The sequence below is a fragment of the Pangasianodon hypophthalmus genome, chromosome 9 (assembly GCF_027358585.1).
Source record: "Pangasianodon hypophthalmus isolate fPanHyp1 chromosome 9, fPanHyp1.pri, whole genome shotgun sequence".
Taxonomy (NCBI): Eukaryota; Metazoa; Chordata; class Actinopteri; order Siluriformes; family Pangasiidae; genus Pangasianodon; species Pangasianodon hypophthalmus.
The window spans coordinates 13,773,114-13,798,032 of NC_069718.1; the positions used below are offsets into that span (position 1 = coordinate 13,773,114).

At 36.9% G+C, this 24,919-nt stretch overlaps 1 protein-coding gene across 1 annotated transcript in view; it reads right to left on the reverse strand.

Annotated features, from left to right (window-relative positions):
* Positions 1-1,999: 1,999 nt before the first annotated feature.
* ptprja (protein tyrosine phosphatase receptor type Ja) overlaps positions 2,000-24,919 on the reverse strand; it is a 50,985-nt gene continuing 28,065 nt past the window's right edge. The window contains exons 11-37 of the mRNA XM_053236574.1: positions 23,984-24,244; positions 22,308-22,568; positions 19,044-19,295; positions 18,487-18,747; positions 17,582-17,842; positions 16,823-17,083; positions 16,474-16,734; positions 15,710-15,970; positions 15,361-15,621; positions 14,569-14,829; positions 14,220-14,480; positions 11,430-11,678; positions 9,837-10,112; positions 9,515-9,667; positions 9,218-9,422; positions 8,980-9,098; positions 8,085-8,172; positions 7,566-7,610; positions 7,454-7,516; positions 7,261-7,348; positions 7,014-7,104; positions 6,714-6,787; positions 5,914-6,048; positions 5,363-5,479; positions 4,464-4,624; positions 4,099-4,234; positions 2,000-3,923 (exon numbers count right to left, since the gene is read on the reverse strand). Of these exons, the coding sequence (XP_053092549.1) occupies positions 3,801-3,923; positions 4,099-4,234; positions 4,464-4,624; positions 5,363-5,479; positions 5,914-6,048; positions 6,714-6,787; positions 7,014-7,104; positions 7,261-7,348; positions 7,454-7,516; positions 7,566-7,610; positions 8,085-8,172; positions 8,980-9,098; positions 9,218-9,422; positions 9,515-9,667; positions 9,837-10,112; positions 11,430-11,678; positions 14,220-14,480; positions 14,569-14,829; positions 15,361-15,621; positions 15,710-15,970; positions 16,474-16,734; positions 16,823-17,083; positions 17,582-17,842; positions 18,487-18,747; positions 19,044-19,295; positions 22,308-22,568; positions 23,984-24,244 (4,985 nt within the window). The 3' untranslated portion in view covers positions 2,000-3,800. The remainder of the gene's footprint in view (positions 3,924-4,098; positions 4,235-4,463; positions 4,625-5,362; positions 5,480-5,913; positions 6,049-6,713; positions 6,788-7,013; positions 7,105-7,260; positions 7,349-7,453; positions 7,517-7,565; positions 7,611-8,084; positions 8,173-8,979; positions 9,099-9,217; positions 9,423-9,514; positions 9,668-9,836; positions 10,113-11,429; positions 11,679-14,219; positions 14,481-14,568; positions 14,830-15,360; positions 15,622-15,709; positions 15,971-16,473; positions 16,735-16,822; positions 17,084-17,581; positions 17,843-18,486; positions 18,748-19,043; positions 19,296-22,307; positions 22,569-23,983; positions 24,245-24,919) is intronic.

Sequence of the window (24,919 nt, forward strand, 5' to 3'; positions counted from 1 at the left end):
TTGCTGTTGCACATGATGAAAGGCCATCCAGTGTTACTATGTAATCAGAAAGCTCACTTCTAGCTGCATGTGGTCCTGCACTTCTTTCTTGTCAGAATTATGTAGAAGGAAGTTAGTAAACATCCAGTGTCTAACGACCTTTATGCATTCCTCAACTTTATTAAGCTGGTGTCTCTCATCTGGCTTTGCCGAAACATACAACTGTGTGCCATCAGAATAACAGTGGAAACTAATACCATGTTTATGAATAATTTCACCCAGAGGTAGCATATGCAGAGAAAACAAGCAGTGGGCCTGAAACAGAACCTTGTGAAACACCAAACTTTACCTTAGTATGCAAAGACAAGTCACCATTTACATATACAAACTGATAACGTTTAGTCAAATAAGACGTAAGCCAGGAGAGGGCAGTTCCCTTAACTCCAACATTTTCTTGTCTATCAAGGAGAATAGTATGATCAGTGGTGTCAAAAGCTGCACTAAGGTCAAGCAACACAAGCAAGGAGACACAACCCTGATCAGAGGCCAGTAGTAGGTTATTTACTACTTTGACCAACGCTGTGTCAGTGCTATGATGAGGCCTAAATCCTGACTGACAGATATCATGAGTGTTATTCCTATGTAGGTATGAACATAACTGCTGTGCTACAACCTTTTCTAGGAGTTTGGAGATTAAGGGGAGGTTTGATATTGGCCTATTGTTGAACAGCTGACAGGTGTTAAGGTCAGAATTTTTAATCAGAGGTTTGAAAACTGCTAGTTTACTGAAGGAGTCAAGCATTTAGATCTGTATTATTCTTGGTGTATGTCACATGCACTTGCCCACTTGTCAACTATATGGTGAAGGATGACTCATCTGACTAAATAACCTTTTTCTACTAGACTAATGCCTGTGGTTTTTGCACCACTCTCTTCCCTTTTTTATAAGGAGGGGTTTATGTATTAATATATCTGTCTTTATGCAGTTGTCAACAGACTATTCCTGTTGACAGTCTGATCACACACTGCATTTACATTCTCAGTCACCTAAAACAGTTACTCTTCTGTTTTTCCTTATGTATCAAACAATACAGTCACTGAATGTGCATTTTCATCCACAATTTCCAACCCTATATACTGATGTCTTTTCCACAGATCTAAATTCAGTTGTCAGTTTAGTCACTGTCCCTATAAAAAATACTAACCAGTACAGTGTTTTTTGAGACTGAAGCACTTGCAGCATTTTAATAATTAACTCTTATTCAAAGATCTTTTTCTCTTGCCACATTGATCCACTGGAGGAAAACCGCTTGGCCTGCTCAGCATTGTTATACATGAAAAGCATGAGCTACGGTAGGACGTTAACTGCTTAACTGCTTTATGCACTACACCTGGATGGATGTACCTGCACTCATTATGTTTCTCCACTCCTTTATTAAGGGTTTCCTTTAATTTGTCACCTATCTGTATGTGCAAAATGTGTATGGCCTATTCTAATAACTTATTCTAATTCCTCTGTGTCTATAGTGCTCATTATATACTATGACTCAGTGATAATCCCAGCCACCGCATATCTTCTCTGTCCCAATTATCTTTGCAGACACATGCTGCTTTATTAACCCAGTTTCCTTTTTTTTTTAAATTAATGACTACTACCTTGGTGCTATCAGGAATCACCCAATTTAAGAAGGAACAATTTTGCACTTACAGTTTAGACTTCACATGTCTAACATAACAAAACTAAAGCATGCTTAGTTCATACATATAATGTAAAACCGTGAACAGAAGTGAGCCTTCATGTTAACTACTTGGCACTAAATAAATGAAAGGTGATGTGGTTTTCAAAAAAATGTACAGAATTATTAAAGTTATCACATAATATCTATCACAGGGACTCTGGAAAAAAAACACATCTGAATCACTTTTTTTAAAAAATATTTAGAAAATTCTGTTATAAATAAGCTGAGACAGCATATTTCTGTACTTTTTTTCAATAAGCCTTTTTCAAGACACAATCTGACATGTTTACCGTATTTATTGCAACTTTTTTTTTAAATCACAGATATCAATTATCAGAATATCTTTGGCAGAAAAAAACAAAGAAAGTATGATTTAGATAAAACAATTACAATGTTTCTATGTGAATAATAAAAACCTGCATTGCAAAACTAAACATCTTTAATTTAATAAAACTCTCATAGGATTTAAAAATATACATCTAGTAGAAAGCTACATATATGTATATATAAAATAACAAAATATTGCACAAGCCTGATTAAATCTTACAACAGTAGAGAAAGCATTCAGCCATCACAGGCTCATTAACAGAGCCTTTTAAAAGAAATATATATATAAATATATAGACAATTAAAAAAATGCAAATGCATCAGTGCTGAACAAAAATAACTTACACAAAAGAACATATGAACTGTTTGATTGCAGTACCTTTTCATTACAGTTCCGGTAAAAAAAAAAAAAAACAGTCATTAATGTTTGATCCTACATTAACAGAGAAAGAACATTCTGTGCTAATTCATTTTATATCCTTATCAGTACAAATTTGTCCATCTCTATAGTCTGACACTCCAGCAAAATACACAAGTGTACAGTGTACAGATTAGTGCATGCTCAAGTTTTCCCTTCAAGCAACTAAAGAGCACCCCCTGTGTTTTTCATGATGAAGTTCTTGGTGGATTTTTTTTTTTTTTTTTTTTTTTTATGGGCCCATGTTTGAACATTAGTTCTGTTGAATGAATTCACCTAATGTGTTGAATTAATTATCTAATATTTAGCGTATATCCATCAGTATGTGCAGTCTGAACATACAACAGTGTCAGGGTATAAAACACTTCCTGTTTATTTACATTATTTTCATGTGCAGAGACATGACTACATGATTCCTCTGACTCACACCCTTCCTAGACACCTTTTGAGCTAATTTGTGGGCTAAATCATTATTCTGTCTGATTCTAAAAAAAGAGATGTATATCACGGATACCCAATAACCTTGGGTACCTATCGGATATACAGTATCTCTAATTATGGCATGAGTTGGAGAGCTGAGATCTTTCAAAACTAGAAATCCAACCAAGTCCACCCCCCCCACATTGGACAAAAAACAACACTATTTGAAGACATGATGACTTCAATAACACGCATATTGCTTTTAACTTAAAATTATTCAGTGCTTTAGCGTGTTTCTCTTACATCTAGAATACTTCATATATACTCGTACATTATTCTACAAATTTGTTATCCAGTGATTATCTGTTAATTATAAGTTATAACATTAGAACCCTTTGGTATGGTTTCAAATGAAACTATCTGCAGATCTTTACTGCCATAATGTCCCTTGGAATGGTGACTATACTGCAGCTGTCTGTCTCTGACCAGCATATCTGCATTGCTACTGATCTTCTACAACAAAACATAAATCATTCTGCAGTGATACAGTGAGCAAAAGCCACAAGACTGTCACAGACAAATACATTTTATAATTGAAGAAACCATCTATCCAGTGTGATTACCGAGTTCACATAAAATGTTTACAGTATGTAAAAAGTGTGGAAGTACTGAAATAGAAAAAAATCAAGTCCAAAATTCAATTTCACATGACATTAAGGCTCCATGTGTATTAACTATGCAAATTTTCATATATATCTTAAGTTAAAGCATACTTCATAAAAATATTTGTCAGTGAAAAGCCAGGTAAATAATGAAATGGTTCACGCAGATTTTACAAAATCCTAAAAATTTCCCTGCCGTTCTGATCCCAAGCTAAATGACACCTGAAATCCATTTCTGCTTAATGCCTTCATTCTTCATCTTTGCACATTCTCATAGATAGAGAACGCTGCTGCATTCTGGTAAATTAGGTCCACATTGGTTCCAATTCTTGATTTGATTATGTCAGAAGCACACTGATTCAAGAACACGTACTGGTCCTGTGGATGGAAAACAAAATATAAAGGTATAAATAATATAAAGCTGCCAAAATTCATTATTGACAATTAACTATGATTCTAAGATCATCCCACCTACAAGTACAAGTAAATAAATGTTGATGACCCTTTAAAAAGCATGTATACTGAATCAGTAGTAGTCTCTGTTGTATCATACCTCAGTCTGAACCATCAGTGGTCTGTGCATGCGCATGTCATGGATAATTCCATAAATGTCTACCATGTTTTCCCTCTCAATCTGAAAGATCAGGTGATCGAGGGCAATGAAAGTCCCGGTCCTCCCCACACCAGCACTGGATTAAATGAATAATGTTTAGGCAGAGTTACAACCACAAAATGCAGCATCAACACTTAATTTATTTCAGAATAAATACCAAAATTTAACTTTCTGTCCTTATTAGCTTTCCTTTATCTCATTAATGTTTGTGAAGTCAGTTCAGCACTTTCACACTATACACCAATCACTGAGATATCTCTTTTGGAAATGCATCCCATAAAAAACTCAAGGAGTGTGAAGCGTACCTGCAGTGCACCACGGCAGGAGCGTTGCGGGAGAAGCTGTCCATGTGCTCTCTGACCAGGTGTCGGAAGTTAATGAGCACCTCCGTGGTCTCTGGCACGCCGTGATCGGGCCAGGCCGTGAAATGGAATTGACGAACATTCCGTGTCTCTGCTGTTTTCACCTGTCAGAATACTCAACATTACTTCTTAGCTGTTGCTATTCTTAAAGCTGCACATGTCTATTAGCTGACGCTATTCCTCTCTACTAAGTGAATTTTGAAAATGTGCGTAAAAACCTTGTGTGGAAAAGTCAGCAATAAAAAAATAAAATAAAATAAGAAACAAGCAGTTATTGACAAAACATCTTTTACCCCTTGTTACCAATATATATTTTTTTCAATTTCTGGTTTCCTTCAAACTAGTGAAGTTAGGAAAATAGTAGCTAGTTTCCTTGCTGATTATCAATAGCATTGTAATCTCCTTGTGACCGTGACCCAATCTCATTAGCCTATTAATGGTCCCAACTGCTTCAGCTCATCCTTTTAATATCTCGTCAGCAGTACTTAGAAGAGTGTCACTTGTGGACATTGTGAAGCAACAAGTTTATTGTCTCTCTTCACCGGATTTTACAGACTAAATGTTGTTTTATCCCAGGCCCTCTGCTCTGTGGTCAGAGCGATTCTGCACTTGACCTTTTACAACATGATTTTATACATTGGATAATTGCAGGTCTACTGGTGCTCCTAACTAATGCAAAATGCCCAACCCCAACCCACGATTCTGTGAATCTGGCAACACTGAGCCGGATAGCCTGATCTTCTCATGGTATTAAATGGAAACACAAGCTCGCCTTTCCTCATTTTCATTCCTAATTTGTGTAAAATTAGCAAAAATTTCCTAATAGAGGAGAATGATCTCACATTCTTGATGGTGAAGTCCCTTATAGTCCAGTCTTCCAGTTCAATTTCTGATGATGTTGTCACAAGGATATTGTTGTACAGCTTGTTTTCCGGTGGCCAGTATTTCTCACATTTAACCTATAAAAGAAATGAATTGTAAACAAAAAAATTCTGTCCTATTTATTTCATTATTACATTCCTATGCCCTATTTCAAATTTGCTTGCTGCTTGATAAGGAATAGAGGCAATGACAACCCATTAACTGGAACTGAAAGCCTTGCTCAATTGTAACACCAGTAATAAATGAAAATCTCTCATACCAAAACCGATTAAAACCATCAAACCTGCAGTTTTCTCGTTACTCACTGAGACACTGAACTGTATATACAATTATAGTATTGCTTACCATATAAGTAATTACAAGTATCACAGTGATATTACATTGCACAAATTGTGTATCTTAAAAAAATGGATGTAAATAGTATCAAGCTGTTGCATCTCTAAACCAAGAGGATTCATCACTTTGCTGTATAAAAAAAAAAACGGTCCTTATGGTGAAGCACTAAACTCACACGTCCTTGCTCATAGCACTTGGTCAGCATGACTATGGTATGAGCGTGCTTTTCCCAGATCATTCTCCAGAACTCATTCACAGTAGCTGGTAGTGGGCCCTGAGCTGCTATGTACGCCTTCTTAGAGTTGTAACCCTGAAGAGACAAATTTCATGTATAAATTGTATATCAAAATAGACATCATAGTCAAGACAAATATGTGTCAGGCGGCAGAGATGGCAACAGTTGCGGTGAATGCTTTTATGTACAATAAAGACTGGCTCGCTCAAAACAAATAAATCCAAAACACAATCTTAATCACAGAATCCAACGTCAGGCAGTGAGTGAGGCAATGTACAAAGGAGTATTCAGAGGACGAGGCGATAATTGTGAAACGAGAAAACAAACTTGGGTCAAAACCAGAAACAGCAAACAAAGGCTTAGTACATCAGATGGCAAACACGCACTAAACTAATGTCTTACTGCTGTGAGTGTGCTTAAATAGTGTATGGTGGTGATTGAGTCCAGGTGTGTGCAATCAGTAATCAGGTGAACTTGAGCGTGTGAACTGGGAGTTGGAGCCCGTTGTGGCCATGTTTGTAGTCAGAGGTGCATTCTGGGAAATTTGGCATTGACATGACAATATGTAGCTTTCGATAACTTGATCAGTGCATGCTTTAGAAGGTACGGTGCAATAAAATAAATTGCCAATCCATCAGCTTTTTGGTAAACAATTAAAATACATATAATCTAGAATAATAAAATACAATGGAATAAAGAGAAATATTTGCTCAAACACAATGAAATAAATATCAACTCACTGAAATATAGTTTGCATTGATGTAGTCATCAAAAGGGCTGCCATGTATTGATAATTTAACTCTTGAAGAATCATCTGAAAATAACAGAGTGAAATTCATATCTGTTGTAAGACACATCCAAACGTATAAAATGCACCCTCAAAAATCACATCAACCTCAAACAGGTAAATGTTTTAGCACCTTTTTAGTTTGTACCTACTGTACTTCTTGCAACCTTATACATCTACTACACTTACTAGTGCTGCCAGTACTAATAGTAATAAAAGTAATCATTTACAGGTACTAAAGGTCTATGCTTACAAGGTAGTACGTTATTATAGCGATTCTTCCCCTTGTTCTCCATGGCAAGGGCGCTATTCTTGGTCTGCGCTGTTCCAACAGCCTTAAGATCCTGCAAAAGAAAATAAGGCACTTTTTTTTCCACAAAGTCTTAAATCCTATACCAAATTTTAGATTTCTTTCATTCTGATGTTTATTCCTCCTGAAATAGTCACAATTTTGACATGATAAAAAATTTCATTTATATTATTTACAGCATTTTTCACACCTCATACTGTTCAGCAAAGCCACAATTGGAATCCAACTGCTGCTTTTTGAAATATGCCTCAAAATCCTCCACCCTCACAGGAATGCTACTGCAAATTAGAAAACAATGGAAATAATTACACCAATGGCACTGATGGACTTGAACTGATTTAGTAATGCTGTACACAAACTTCTGTTAAAGGAGTATTACTTACATTTTACTTCTGTGAAAATAAAGAAAGAGAGAAACAATGTTAGCTTGATTATTCATAGAATTCCTTTATATAATGTTAGGAAAATATCAGAACACAGCATCAAAAATGTCACCTTAAGTTGTTGACAGGAATGTCTGTGTAGTCCTTTGCTATTCGTCTACGAAAAAAAAAAAGACACTGAAGCTAATCAAAGGAAACAAAAAGTGTATGACTGACTATTGCTGTCAGGTTCAGTTGGTGAGGTTCAGTGTCCTGGCTGTGTTAGAGACAAAATAACCGTAGTATCCTAAAATAGCCCTAATTCTTCAGTTACATATTTTCTTACTGCATTGGTAATAAAAACCTATTCCAAATGCTCAAGAACAAACATGGTGCCCAAAACAAGGAAGAAATACAAGGTACAGTGGATTGTGATTGTGGATTGTGGGATGGCTTTTTCCAAGGATGTTTTTCCTCCACTCAAAACAAAAAGGTGTTGCTAATGCTCAATCAACTGTTCGTAAACTAACAGCTTCACTTGTACCCTAAATTACGTTCTACAGTGCCCCCCTGGGATCATAATAACACTAAGACCCCCTATTAACCCTCACACCCCTTTTATGCAAACATGTTTTTTTGCATGGTTTCTCACCTTTTCTGTATGACGAGGACAATGATGGTGATGATCAAGAGAACAATGATAGGCAACAGCACCCCCAAAAGAATTGCAAGAGTGTTTGCTGTAGAGAGTTAGAATAGAAAGTGAGGGATTTATCAAAATACAGAGACATCCCATGGAACACGAATGTTTGATTGCTGTCTAACAGGGTTAATATTGATCTTGAGCTCAACAAGCGCATGACGTTATTTTTCATGCCCACACAGTGTTCAACAAAACCATGTTCTCTCATTTGAACAGTCTCTTTGAGAAGCAAACTAGCGACCATTGACTAACTTAGTGAGTATTTCCTAATGCAATAAACAGTGGTGAATCTCTTGTCCCATTTGTCTAGTTTTGTAGCACACTAAAGCACCATCGATAAGCATTTTGCAGGCTGTGTATTGTTGCAACTCTGTATGGTTACATAAAAAAGGTATACTCATGAGAATGAGTGTACCCAATGACTTATACCCAACATAATGTACACAATAACATTCTATGCTGATGAGAGGAGACCACCTCGTGTGACCTGCTATAGAGACAAAAAAAAAAATCAACTCTCAGCAGCAGTTCAAATATTTCCCAATTTACACTGCAAACTTCCTTGGACCTTGCCCAGATAGTTCTCAGGTGATTTTTGGTTTGTGTTTTATCAAAATTTTAATGTGGGTCTTTCATTCATACTTTACAGAATATTTAATATAACACTGAAGCCTGGTGTCCTACAAAATGTTTCATATTTTACCCTATGTTCCTTGGGACTTACAAATATTTCAAGAAAGGTACACACAATATTATTTAATTATGATCTTTGGGTTATGAAACTTTTGTTTGAAAAATCTGGATAATATAAATCATATAATGTTAGAAATGTAAGTTGATTTACTTGTGGGGTCCAATGGTTTTACAGTACTCTTGGCAAAAGGTGTTTCAGAGAAGATTGATTGCTGGACGTCCACAAGTCTGTCTTTGATTTCCAGGTATGTGAACAAAACCAAGGCTACCCTGCAAAGAGAAAATAGAAATAATGTAAATAATGTGATTGACTAAAACTTCTAACTTTTCTTAAACTTTATTAATCTTAATAAACTTTTACTTGTCTTCCAAATTTTCTGCAACCTTACCTGTAGTCCTGATTAGTCAGAGGTCCGTTTTTATAAGCTGTATTACTGATTACATCTGAGTCATTGTTATTTCCAATTTTAATCATAATCATGTTGCTTCTGGTAATTGTATTGTCATTTAATTTTAAAACAGTGAGATAAGTCTTGGTTTTCTCCTCTTCCCAATCATTATAGGTTCTTGTTAGGTCATTCCTGGAGATGTTACCTGAAATTACATTCAAACATTCTTGTTATAACAAATGTTCAAGATATCATCCTTCTATAAGAAGCTCAGTAAAAAATGGAAAAAGGTCCTACTTTGTTGGTCAGTTGACAGCAGAACACCATAGGCTTCAATTGGTCCATTAGTACCATTCAGAAGACTGGCACTGAATTGTAGATTTACTACATTCTGACTGATTGGATTGACTTCTATTACTACATCTTCTGGCTTACTGGGAACTGGTGGCTCTTAAATGATAGAGTACAAAAGTGCACTTGATTATTTTCTACCATGCGTCAAGAGCAGTGGCTGTGTATTTTATCAGTCATGTTAGCTATACAGGGATAATAGTATGAACTCTTTACTATAAGTTTTAGATAAGACAATACAGGAAATGAAAAGATTTAAATCACATGCCTGTGATGCCTGTTCTGCACGTAAAGTTCCGTGTGCCATTTTCACCACATCCATGGGTTGAAATAATCACACTGTAAGTGCTGAAGTATAGGAGGTTTTCAGAAAAAATGTGGTTACAGACAGGATTGCAAGATGGAATGAAGGCACTGAGTGTTTGATTGAGACTGATGCTGAATCCTTGGTTTTTGCCCAGAGGATTCATCCATGTGAAGTTCAGCAAAGCGTTTGCAGTGCGATTTGGTCCTTCACAGATTATGTCAAAGACAGGACTTGCACCTTGAGCAATCAGATAGTTAGTAGATTAGTAAAATTTAACAAGGGTACAAATATTTCAATTATAATTTTGCAAGTCACATTTTTTTGTATTCCTGGAGCAAGCACAAAGGTAAGGCATAATAACACAGCATTGTAACTTAAGTAACATTGTTGATAACAATAACAATAATAACACAGCATTGTAACTTAAATAACAGTGACACAAATGTACGCAGGGATGGGGTTTGAATGAAGACATTAACAGAAGGTGTGGTTAGTGCTGCCATGATAATGTGCTCCTTTATTTCCTTCTAAAAACTGTGGACGCAGTATAGTTAAGTGCCACCTTATATGATTAGATGTGAGTATGCAGTACATTTTCAATATAGTCCTTTATACAATAAAGTGTCAAATTGAACCCTTTATAAATCATTTTAATGGTACTCAAAATTAAAATATGATTAAAACACTGCTCTCCTTTGCTGATCAGCACTCAGACATGCTCAGTATAAAGCGAGCATGCATACACACAGGGTTTTACAACAACCACCAGGTGCTTGGGGAACAAGGTGTCACTCTGTTTTAGTGAAGATACTAGAAAAGATTACATGCATTCACTCTTTTTTTGCATTTTAGGTCGAAGATGTTGCATACAGCAATGAATAAGAATTCATTTCTTATTACTTTAATGGATTTCTTTTCTAATGTCTACATCTTAACTAAAGCAAGCAGCCGGTTTATTTGTCCATGTACTGTATATGCACTACAGTTTCTAATGCGATGGGCTTGACTATGCTGTTTGAACGCATCCGAGTGCTGACTGGCACAGGAGAGCAGTATTTTATGCATGAGTGATAACTCAGCATCATACTCGGACATTAAAATGCAGAGCAAAATGTGTGCAAAATGTGAGAAGGTCTGCAATCGGGAGTTGCATTTGCTCTAAGAGGGAATCTCAAAATGCAGTAATGCACAAATTTAGACCAAAGTAAGTTTGAAAATATGTATTTCAGATGTTACTCCAACTGTTGTGCCATTCCAACCATGTCAGTGCAGCTGAGAGCAAACTGGGAAAAAAATGGCTTATATCCAACCAAATTAATAACAAGAAGGTGTTGGGCTACACTGACAAAAAGTGAAAAAAAAAGTTCTTAAATGATTTATACTGTATGTATTTTTACAACTTGTCTGCCCCAATGCAGGTGATATTTAGTTAAGATAATTTCCTATTATTACACATGTATGTTATCAATATTTTTGCAGTTACATCCTGCATGCTCAAAAGCGTCTAAACACGCTCACATTTTCGCTCACAAAATTTAATTTTGTGAAACCTACCTGTGCAAGTGGAAAGGCCAACAGACCTCCCTTCTGTTTTATTATCAGCAGCAACAGCTGACACTGTAAATGTGTAATTTGTTCCAGGGTCTAGATCAGTGATGTTAAAGGCAGTTGCAGGAGATACTGTACTGCTCTTTATCCAAGTCACTCTAAAGAAAGAGCTCTCCCCTAATGGTTTAGCCCAGTCCAGAAATACAGATGTTGTTGTGACTTCAGAGGCTGCGAGATTCCTGACGATGTCTGGATCTATTGGAAGAGTTGTATGTTACAGAAGAAAATAATAGATTCATAGTAGAAAATAAGAATAATCTCTGAATATTAAATGTTCAAAAAAACCCTCAATGAAATATACTATGTTTAACAGCAGAATAAAGATGGTTTTATATACCTCAATAGCTGAGACTCTCAATGTATAATAACTCCAGGAGGTTATAGGAAGCCCCACTGGTATAGGCACTCTGAATCACACTCCATTCTATTTTAAAGTAATATCTGTCCTATGTACAAATTGTGTGATTTCAGAAGCAATAAAATTATGAACATTAAATGACCCTGCTTACTGCTGTCTGCCAGCTTGTCCTCATCCCCCATCAAAACACGGTACAGGTGTGCAAATCATCAAAGTTGTTAAAAGGTAATAGTAATTTAAAATTCCATGTGAAATATTCAAAATCATAATAAGGTTAGATGTTGAATGTTATTTCACTGCTTTTTAATTTTATATGTATTGTTTACAGTTTATTTGAATTTATAAGAAGAATTAATATGCAGGCTTTATCCTTGACTCCAAAAGTTACAGCCTGTGTTTTCCCTACATTTAAAGCTATTTAAATATTGTGAATGTTTCTTTTGTTTCAATGTTGAAATCCATCTAACTGTTAATTTCTATTTCTATTAGTAGCTTTGCTTCGGAGAAGTCATGAAGTACACTCACTTGCACACATGTACACATGCATATATATATATATATATATATATATATATATATATGTATACACATGTATACACATACCACATCAGGTTTACACTCATGTCAGCCAAGAACAAGAATCTGAGGCCATCGTGGGCACAGACTCATCGAAACTGGACAGTTGACGACTGGAAAAAGACCAGTTGATTTTTTTTTTTTCAGTCATCACCTGTCCAGTGCTCATGATAGCCTGAGATTTCTGTTTGGAACCCCGTGGAACCCAATATGGTCTTCTGCTGTTGTAGCCCATCCACCTCAAGGTTCAATGTTTTGTGTATGCTGGGATGCTTTTCTGCTCAACACAGTTGTTAAGAGTGACTATTTGAGTTACTATATCATTTCTGGCAGCTCAAACGAATCTGGTCGTTTTCCTCTGACCTCTCTTATCAACAAGGCATTTCCACCCACAGAACCGTCACTCACTCAATGTTTTTTGTTTTTCGCACCATTCTGTGTAAACGCTAGAGACCGTTGTGTGTGAAATTCCCAGGAGATCAGCAGTTTATGAAATATTCAAAACAGCCCCTCTGGTACCAACAACCATGCCACGATCAAGTCACAGAGATCAAACATTTACTTAATTTTAATGTTGGATGTGAACATTACCTGAAGCTCTTGACCTGTATCTGCATGATTTTTCGCACTGCGCTGCTGCCACATGATTGGCTGATTAGATAACTGTGTGAATGTGGAGGTGCACATTCATAATAAAGTGGACAGTGAGTGTATTTAATTATTGATTTTTTTTGTAACATAGTATATTATATTTTGTATTTGGGGCCTTTGAGAGTGCCAGCTTTTGTTCTAGGAACTTGTGAAATAATTTGATTAAAATTGAACAATGCTTTTGAAATACTGATGTTTTAAATGGAGGTGGGCTAGAAGGCTGGAATTTAGACGGGGACTGGCAAAGGAAAATGTCGCATAGATTGGTAATGGTTTTATAAACTTTTAAAGATGGTCAACTGACTGACATAAAGAAATTGTATGATTAAAAAATATGTTGAATAATACAATTGTTTAATATATTTGTCAAAAAATAGTTAAATAGCCCCTGCCCATTTGTATCCACACCTTCTACCAACACCTGCCTGTCCCCCACTGCTCTAATTTTTCTATTTCCAATGGCACAGTTGAATTGCAACATCATATTTACATACTAAACTGCCCTGTAATTTCCTTCTGTTTTAATATCTGTAGCAACTGCAAAAACTTTGAACATGTACTGCACTCCAGGAGTCAGATTAGTTATGTGTGTATGTTAGTAATCATGGTGCTTTCAGTAGTCTTCCTGAATGTTATACTGAAATTCTCATATTGGATTACAAAATGGGAGATTTTCCCCATTGTCTCCGACCAATAAAGTAATACAGAGAAGGCTGTAACATTAATTGATATGAGATTGCTAACAGTGTCAGGCTCTGTGAAGGCAAGAGAGGACCTTTAATATGAATACTGCTCAGAAATTCCTTTTGTCATCAGGTGAGAACACAAGCTAATTCTCTGAAACATACTTGTATAAGCTGAAAGACCAACTGGTTCTGCTTCTATTATATTATTATTATGTTATATTGGATGCCAGTCAATAGACCACCATCATGCACACACACACCCACACACACATTCAAATACAGGGACAATTTAAATTAGCCTGTCAACCACACAGCATGATTTATGTATAGAAACTCTAAACAGACAGTAACCTGAACACAGCATGGAACTGTGGACACCATGCAATGCTACCTGCTGCACCACCATGCAGCCCTAATACCAAATTACTAATCATATTCACTCTATATTTCTAACTTATGTCTTACTTGTGTAGGCAGAAATGCAGCTATAATTTCCTTCTGTTGTATTATCGGCAGCAACTGCAAACACTTTGAACATGTACTGCACTCCAGGAGTCAGATTAGTTATGTCAATCATGGTGCGATCAGTAGTCTCATTGATTGGCGTACTGAAATTCTCATATTGGATTACATAATAGGAGATTTTCCCCATTGCCTCAGTCCAGTTCAGTAATATAGAGGAGGTTGTTACATTAACTACTGTGAGATTGCTAACAGTGTCAGGCTCTGTGAAGGCAAAAGAAGACCATTAACATAAACATTGTTCAAAATTTCCTTTTGTCATCAAAAGAGAACACAATTCTCTGAAACATACTTGTATAGACTGAAACACCAAGTGCTTCTCCTTCTGTTATATTATCTGCAGCAACAGCAGATATCAGGATGGTGTAATTGACTCCAGGATGGAGATTAGTAATGTCAAAGAAATTGTTTGAGGTTGCTGAATTCAAACTGATGCTGTCATTGCTCCACTGTACTTTAAAGAAAGCTCTTTCTCCTCTTGGTTCAGTCCAGTTCAGAAACAATGAGCTTGTTGTAATTTCAATCACAATCAGGTCACTAGCAACATCAGGTTCTGTGAGTACAGGTTAGAGGCTCTTGTGTCAGTAAGTGACAAAAATCTACATGAAACAAACAGCTAATAATAAATTTCATGCATTCGGTCTTCTTCAGTTAGTACTTTATCCTGGACAAGGTCATGATGGCTCCAAAGCCTACGCCAGGAAAAACCGGGTACAAGATGGCTATACACTCTAGATTGGATGCCAGTCAATTGTAGACCACCGTCATGCACACACACACACACACACACACACACACACACACACACACACACACACACACCCACACACACATTCAAATACAGGGACAATTTAAATTAGCCTGTCAACCACACAGCATAATTTAGGGAGATGGGAGGAAACAGGAAAACTTGGAAATAACCACGCAGATACATGGAGAACATGTATAGAAACTCTAAACAGGCAGTAACCTGAACACAGCATGGAACTGTGGACACCATGCAATGCTACCTGCTGCACCACCATGCAGCCCTAATACCAAATTACTAATCATATTCACTCTATATTTCTAACTTATGTCTTACTTGTGTAGGCAGAAACGCAGATGTAATTTCCTTCTGTTTTATTATCTGCAGCAACTGCAAACACTTTGAACATGTACTGCACTCCAGGAGTCAGATTAGTTATGTCAATCATGGTGCGTTCAGTAGTCTCATTGATTGGCGTACTGAAATTCTCATATTGGATTACATAATAGGAGATTTTCCCCATTGCCTCAGTCCAGTTCAGTAATATAGAGGAGGTTGTAACATTAACTACTGTGAGATTGCTAACAGTGTCAGGCTCTGTGAAGGCAAAAGAAGACCATTAACATAAACATTGTTCAAAATATCCTTTTGTCATCAAATGAGAACACAATTCTCTGAAACATACTTGTATAGACTGAAACACCAATTGCTTCTCCTTCTGTTTTATCATCTGCAGCAACAGCAGATATCAGGATGGTGTAATTGACTCCAGGATGGAGATTAGTAATGTCAAAGAAATTGTTTGAGGTTGTTGAATTCAAACTGATGCTGTCATTGCTCCACTGTACTTTAAAGAAAGCTCTTTCTCCTCTTGGTTTAGTCCAATTCAGAAACAATGAGCTTGTTGTAATTTCAATCACAATCAGGTCACTAGCAACATCAGGTTCTGTAAGTACAGGTTAGAGGCTCTTGTGTCAGTAAGTGACAAAAATCTACATGAAACAAACAGCTAATAATAAATTTCATGCATTCAGTCTTCTTCAGTTAGTACTTTATCCTGGACAAGGTCGTGATGGCTCCAAAGCCTACGCCAGGAAAAACCGGGTACAAAATGGCAATACACTCTAGATTGGATGCCAGTCAATTGTAGACCACCATGCACACACACACACACACACACACACACACATTGAAATATTTGAAATACAGGGACAATTTAAATTAGCCTGTCAACCACACAGCATGATTTAGGGAGATGGGAGGAAACAGGAAAACTTGGAAATAACCACGCAGATACATGGAGAACATGTATAGAAACTCTAAACAGACAGTAACCTGAACACAGCATGGAACTGTGAACACCATGCAATGCTACCTGCTGCACCACCATGCAGCCCTAATACCAAATTACTAATCATATTCACTCTATATTTCTAACTTATGTCTTACTTGTGTAGGCAGAAACGCAGATGTAATTTCCTTCTGTTTTATTATCTGCAGCAACTGCAAACACTTTGAACATGTACTGCACTCCAGGAGTCAGATTAGTTATGTCAATCATGGTGCGTTCAGTAGTCTCATTGATTGGCGTACTGAAATTCTCATATTGGATTACATAATGGGAGATTTTCCCCATTGCCTCAGTCCAGTTCAGTAATATAGAGGAGGTTGTTACATTAGCTACTGTGAGATTGCTAACAGTGTCAGGCTCTGTGAAGGCAAAAGAAGACCATTAACATAAACATTGTTCAAAATTTCCTTTTGTCATCAAATGAGAACACAATTCTCTGAAACATACTTGTATAGACTGAAACACCAATTGCTTCTCCTTCTGTTATATTATCTGCAGCAACAGCAGATATCAGGATGGTGTAATTGACTCCAGGATGGAGATTAGTAATGTTAAAGAAATTGTTTGAGGTTGCTGAATTCAAACTGATGCTGTCATTGCTCCACTGTACTTTAAAGAAAGCTCTTTCTCCTCTTGGTTCAGTCCAGTTCAGAAACAATGAGCTTGTTGTAATTTCAATCACAATCAGGTCACTAGCAACATCAGGTTCTGTGAGTACAGGTTAGAGGCTCTTGTGTCAGTAAGTGACAAAAATCTACATGAAACAAACAGCTAATAATAAATTTCATGCATTCAGTCTTCTTCATTAAGTACTTTATCCTGGACAAGGTCATGATGGCTCCAAAGCCTACGCCAGGAAAAACCGGGTACAAGATGGCTATACACTCTAGATTGGATGCCAGTCAATTGTAGACCACCATGCACACACACACACACACACACACACACACACACATTCAAATACAGGGACAATTTAAATTAGCCTGTCAACCACACAGCATAATTTAGGGAGATGGGAGGAAACAGGAAAACTTGGAAATAACCACGCAGATACATGGAGAACATGTATAGAAACTCTAAACAGGCAGTAACCTGAACACAGCATGGAACTGTGGACACCATGCAATGCTACCTGCTGCACCACCATGCAGCCCTAATACCAAATTACTAATCATATTCACTCTATATTTCTAACTTATGTCTTACTTGTGTAGGCAGAAATGCAGATGTAATTTCCTTCTGTTTTATTATCTGCAGCAACTGCAAACACTTTGAACATGTACTGCACTCCAGGAGTCAGATTAGTTATGTCAATCATGGTGCGTTCAGTAGTCTCATTGATTGGCGTACTGAAATTCTCATATTGGATTACATAATGGGAGATTTTCCCCATTGCCTCAGTCCAGTTCAGTAATATAGAGGAGGTTGTAACATTAACTACTGTGAGATTGCTAACAGTGTCAGGCTCTGTGAAGGCAAAAGAAGGCCATTAACATAAACATTGTTCAAAATTTCCTTTTGTCATCAAATTGTCATAAATTTCATGCATTCAGTCTTCTTCATTAAGTACTTTATCCTGGACAAGGTCGTGATGGCTCCAAAGCCTACGCCAGGAAAAACCGGGTACAAGATGGCAATACACTCTAGATTGGATGCCAGTCAATTGTAGACCACCATCATGCACACACACACACACACACACACACACACATTCAAATACAGGGACAATTTAAATTAGCCTGTCAACCACACAGCATGATTTAGGGAGATGGGAGGAAACATGTAAAGGCCATTGTGTTAGGAAAATACATTAATCTACACGAAACAAATAGTAATAGTAACTTACTAAAGGTATACTTATAAAATCTTATATGACATCAGGCTCTGTGAGTACAGGTTCGATTACACAATGGGAGATTTTCCCTATTCACTCAGTCCAGCACAATAATATTGAGATTGTAACTGTTGTGAGATTGTTAACAGTGTCAGTCTCTGAATTTCTCTGAATTGAAAGTCACTTAATTCAAAAAAGTCACACAATTGCTGATATCATCAACCAGTAATCCTTAAGCTTAAGCAACACTCTTATTACAAAATAGTACAGGACTTACTTGTGAATGCTGAGATCTGAGTTGGTTCTCCTCTAGTTTCACCATCTGCAGCAACTGCAGTAACAGTGAATGTGTAGTTCACTCCAGCAGTCAGACCAGTGACAGTGTAAGACGTGTTTGAAGTGGTACTGCTGTTATTCACACTGCCTTCAGTCCAGTTTACTATAAAGTAGGACCTGGCTCCATTTGGCACATCCCAGGTAAGAGACACAGATGATGTGGTTTTGGTAGAGACAGCGAGATTGCTGACAACATTTGGTTCTGCAAATCATAGACAGATAGACACACACACACACACACACACACAAAACTGGCAATTACTGACATCCGTATTTTAATAGAGCAAACATTGTTTCAAGAAATGTGTCTAAATGTATGTATATAATTCTGAATCATTAAAACTCGGCTGTATAACTGCTAAAACAAAATTAAGGCCCACATGTACAGACACACAGAAAATTATAATTATAGAGAGACGTGTACTACTCATTTTGAGAATTTTGAGTAGGTTCAGATGTAATGAATAAAGTTCTTGCTGTCAGCAGTACAGGACTTACTTGTGAACACTGAGATTGGAGTTGGAGCCCCTGCAGTTTGGTTATCTGCAGCAACTGCAGTAACAGTGAATGTGTAGTTCACTCCAGCAGTCAGACCAGTGACATTGTAAGACGTGTCTGAAGTGTTCCTGCTGTTACCATCAGTCCATTTTACTGTAAAGTAGGACCAGTTCCCACTTGGCTCATTCCAGGTTAGAGATACAGATGATGTGGTTTTGTTAGAGACAGTGAGATTCTTGACAACACCTGGATCTGTGAACCACACATCCACACGTATACACACATACACACACACAATTTTGCATTCATTTCAGGAATGCATTTTCGGAAAAAAAAAAAACACTAAAGTGATCATTTTTACAGGGTCACACCAACTTTCTGTCCATGAATCCTTAAAATGCCCAGATAAATCAGCAATAGGCACAGTTCATAGCCAGTTATTTCTCCAGCCCCAGGATTCTGTGAGACTCAGGATATGACTTAATATTATGAATGTTTGGCAGCCAGGATGTTGATTCCACTATTCCACTATCTACTAAAATTGAAAGCCAAAAATTCATCATTCATTGAAAGAAGAGCACTTTATATGATATTATATCTGACATCAACATCTACCATGGAATTATACAGTCTATTTCATCCTACTATGTCTTTGATCAGTACTGTATAAAGCATTATGACCTAATTTCTCCTTCTGCTGATTATACTGCAAATAAACTATTTTCCATCAGGCTGCAGATGTTTAAAGCAAAACTCTGTACAGTGAAAAACAGTACACCTAACAGTACAATCTAACAGATGGCTTCTAGCAAGCATGCATGATATTAACATGTGCAGAAAAAATGTTTATATTTCAGGCATCATGAAATAGTACTGGACACTACTGTTATTATCATGGCATAAGATCACTGCACAGGCAAGACAACAGGTACAAGGTCAAGACTGAATGGCACAAAGGCATATTTCCACTGAAACCCCTTCTGTGGTGTTTTTCATCATGCTTCACAGAACAGATACACTTCCATTTATATTCACACCAGCTCTGTGAGACGTGATTTATTCACATAAAATGACACTCCCTTGATTCTGCTGTGTGTAGGGTCTTATTTCTTTTTTACTTGTGCATATTTCAAAATTTCAGAAATTGATTCAGAGATCACACAGGGGTTGGATGCAACTTCAGGTTTGTTAAAAGAAAGGAAGCATCAGGTCAGGATGGGAGCAGTGGTGAATGCTTTTTGAAGTCTTTGAAAAGCTTGTTCACAGTGTGAATACCAGGCTAGTCTACATGTGCTCTCAGTTGAAGTAAGGATATGAGAGAAGCAGTGATGGAGCTAAATCCACAAATAAACCTCCTATAAAAATTTGCAAAGCCCAGGAATCTTTAAAGGTAAATAAGGCTTGTATATGTCACCCATTCAGTAATGGTACTTGCTTTGGTTTCATCCAAAATCATCCCCTACTTCCCAATGACAAATCCCAGGGAGAGGCATGTGAAATTCACTCTTTTCTTCTTTGACAAAAAGCTTGTTCTCCAGTTGTCTATGCAGGACCTTCCTAACACGGTGGACATTAGTCTCGATTGAGGGGAAAGAAATAAAGATGCTATCAATTTATTCAATGACAAACTTTCCTAGAATGTTTCATTTTACATTTTACAGCATTTGACAGACACCCTTACCTTGAGCAGCTTACAGAAGTGAAAGGACATTACATTTATCTCATTTATACAACTCAGCAGTTGAGGGTTAAGGGTTTTGTTCAAGGGCCCAGCAGCAGCAGCTTGGCACTGCTGGGATTTGAACTCACAACCTAGCAGTAGTCTGACGCCTTCACCACTGAGCTACCACTAAGAACCACTGTTTGCCCTTATCTGCTGTGACTAATTACCATAGATGTTATATCACATTACCTTTACACATGCATGCATGCATTACAAAACAAAAAAGGGAGAAGCAATGATGAAAAAGCTAATCTGTGACAGAAGGGGGTAGCATACCAGCTACCAACCCGGGGAGGGTAAAGACTAAAATGTGCTTCCTCTGAGACACGCAACATCATGGGTGAAACACTGTAAGAGGAAAATGCTATCTGCCATCTTTGGCTCCATAGACCCCCGGCCATGGATGGCTGTTGCATCACACTCATGATCTCCCGAATGACAGGGCAAATGCCTTTCTGTTGCACCATTCAGGACCCCCCAGATTGAACAAATTTATTATAAACAAATGTTTAATATTATGATTACTAAACAAATGACAAAATATATAAAATAAATGAATGAGGTGATTGAGTCATGGCTACATCTCAATAGAAACTGGTCAGTGATGCATTATGCATACAACACATTTATCAATATCAATTTTCATGCACAAGTAGTTTATGAGTTCCTAATAGCAGAGGAACAGAAACATTGCCATGACTAATTATTTAACCAGCAACTAATCTTGCTTGTGGTTTCCTTTTAACTTTGGAAGGCACATTCTGTCCTTAGCACCCTAATATGATAAAAGTTTTCTATGAAATAGCCAATATTTTTGTTCAGGATGTAGGCTATTGTAATACAAACATGCCAGTAAACCAGTAATTCATAATGCTAACAAGCAGTCATTTCCAAACAGCTGCTATGAAAATGTAGTTATCACGATCTGCTACAGTAATGTAACAATTTAATAAATACACATATTCTATACAATATTGGTCAAAGAACTGTGAAGTTAATTTTAAGCTAAAAAAAATGAATAATGATTTATATTTAATCAAAACTGTACAGTCATACTTTATTTGGATATTTTGCTGATTCTATTAATTGTATAGTGTTCTGTGTAATGATGCATCAACTGTCTCACAATTCACAACTTTTTATTCTTATTTATTACAAATGAATTAATGTAGTCAGCTGTTTTTAGTTAGCAGTTGTAGAGAATGGAACAGACATTTGAAGTCTCTGCTTTATTCAGTACTGGATCCTGACCCTGTAAGTCAGGAAATACTATTTTGTTTGTTCTAAAAGGGAGTCATGGTAACACAAGCACATTTTGGACCAAATTGAATTTGAAAATACTACTGTACCATGGATTCTAAATGTTACACCTCTTGCTGTGCAGCTCCATGTTCATTTCTGCCTGAGAAAAAATGGCTACCAGGTACAAACGGAAAAAAATACCTTACAACCCACCAAATTAGAATATGCCAGAATTATTCCAGCAAAATATTCATGTAAGCATGAAAGCAAAGCTCGTTTATTATCAGTACGGGACTTACTTGTGAATGCTGAAGTTTGAGCTGGTGCTCCTTCAGTCTGTCCATCTGCAGCAACTGCAGTAACAGTGAATGTGTAGTTCACTCCAGCAGTCAGACCAGTGACAGTGTAAGACGTGTTTGAAGTGGTACTGCTGTTATTCACACTGCCATCAGTCCATTTTACTGTAAAGAAGGACCAGTTCCCATTTGGCTCATTCCAGGTTAGAGACACGAATGATGTGGTTTTGATAGACACAGTGAGATTGGTCACAACATCGGGATCTGTAAATTGTGAATCACACACACACACACACACACACACACACACACACACACCAATGTTTGTTTTAATTTCCAGAAAATAACTGTGAATGAAAGAATATGCATAAAGTCAAAGAATTTACTATCTGTCCAGAATAAAATGATTTGTGCCCAACTGTGAATACAAAACTGAGCACAAGTTTAAGACTGAGAAACAGAGAGTTCTTACACATTCTTAAAAAAAAAAACATTTACAGCTGATTACTTCTGCCAGGCACAATGAGGTCTCACTACTAATAGGACTCTGTGAGACTCATCACTTACTGTATAAAATTAGGAACTTTGACAAATAGGTTGTTGACTTTACCAACGTAATCCCACTATGATTGATAGCCACAATTCACTGGAATAAGAACATTTAATGTCCTGCTGTCTTAGGAGAGACACATTTAAGTTGCATGTCACATGAGTTAAGCACATTTAAGCTGTGTGCAGCATGAAAGTGATACATTTCCATTTTAACTACCATTTAAATTCGTAGTAGTTCCATGAAACAAATGACTGTTGCAGCCCCATCCATCCCACTGCACACTGTTTCTATATTTTATTTCCACATCAAAAGTGTGAACTGCATAGAGATTTAAATCACACACTCTTACTTTCTATACTCTGTGACTTCTATTTAAAATCTACAATAATGTTACTGTGTGGTTTGTAGCTGCAGAGAAAAGTGTTTCTATGGTAAGTACATAAGACTCATTACACCAACAAAGAGATTCAGAATAAACTGAAATATTCTGATTTTTCACATTTCTTGTCATATTTTTCATTTAACTCTGAAACTAGAGTTGGTCCAACTTCCACTGTCCCTCTCATGTGTCATGTCTAGTGTGCGCTAAGGCTCGGTAAACTCCAATGAGACAATGACACTGTTCTATTTCTATGCATTGTATTTCCATAATGCAATTCAACAATGCAGATTATTTTTAACATGGTGTGATACTAATATGTTACGCATGTGCTATGATACTAGTATGTGCTAATAATTAAATCAATAGACTGTTCACTTTTCGTAACAAGATTATGACAAAAATAGAATATGCTGTCAGGCATAAATTTAAACAAATGTATTTTCTACTTAATCCCCATCTTGGCAATAAAGTTGTAATTAGTTTTGTTAGACATACTCACAAAATAACCTGATTGACAGTTTTCAACTGAGCTCCTTCTGACTGGTTGTGGGTAGAATAATTCAGTAGCTTTCATTTAGTTAGTAGGTTGGTGAAATAGGGTCATATAAAGAGTGTATACACATTTAAAATGCAATTTAAAAATGGTTTATACCCAACTGAAGTAGTAGTAGGCTGGTGCTACTCAGAAAATTAGATTTTCATCAATATCAAAATAAAGTTAATTACATGAAGTACAGGACTTACTTGTGAATGCTGAGATCTGAGTTGGTTCTCCTCTAGTTTCACCATCTGCAGCAACTGCAGTAACAGTGAATGTGTAGTTCACTCCAGCAGTCAGACCAATGACAGTGTACAATGTGTTTGAAGTGGTACTGTTGTTATTCACACTGCCATCAGTCCATTTTACTGTAAAGTGGGACCAGTTCCCATGTGGCTCATTCCAGGTTAGAGACAAAAATGATGTGGTTTTGGTAGAGGCAGTGAGATTGGTGACAGCATTGGGCTCTGCAAATCATAGACACACACACACACACCAACACAAATGTGTTAATTATTGACATATACAGTCAGGTCCATAAATATTGGGACAGTGACACAGTTTTGGTAATTTTGCCTCTGTACACCACAACAGTGGATTTGAAATGAAGCAGTCAAGATGTGACTGAAGCGTAGACTTTCAGCTTTAATTCAAGGGGTTTAACAAAAATATTGCATTAACCGTTTAGGAATTACAGCCATTTTTTACAGAGTTCCTCCATTTTCACAGGCTCAAAAGTAATGGGACAATTGACTGATAAGCAGTTTCATGGCCAGCTGTGGCCTGTTTCCTCCTTATATCATGATAAATTAAGGAGATAAAAGATCTGGAGCTGATTCCAAGTGTTGAATTTGCATTTGTTAGCTGTTCATGAGAACTCTCAATATGCCGTCCAAAGAGGTGTTGATGCAAGTGAAGGAGGCCATCATTAGGCTGAAAAACCAAAACAGACCTATCAGAGAGATAGCAGAAACTTTAGGAGGGCCAAATCAACAATTTGGTACATTCTTAAAAAGAAGGAATGCACTGGCGAGCTCAGCAACACCAAAAGGCCTGGGAGACCACAGAAAACAACTAAAGTGGATGATTGCAGAATTCTTTTCTTATTGAAGAACAACCCCTTCACAACATCTAGCCAAGTC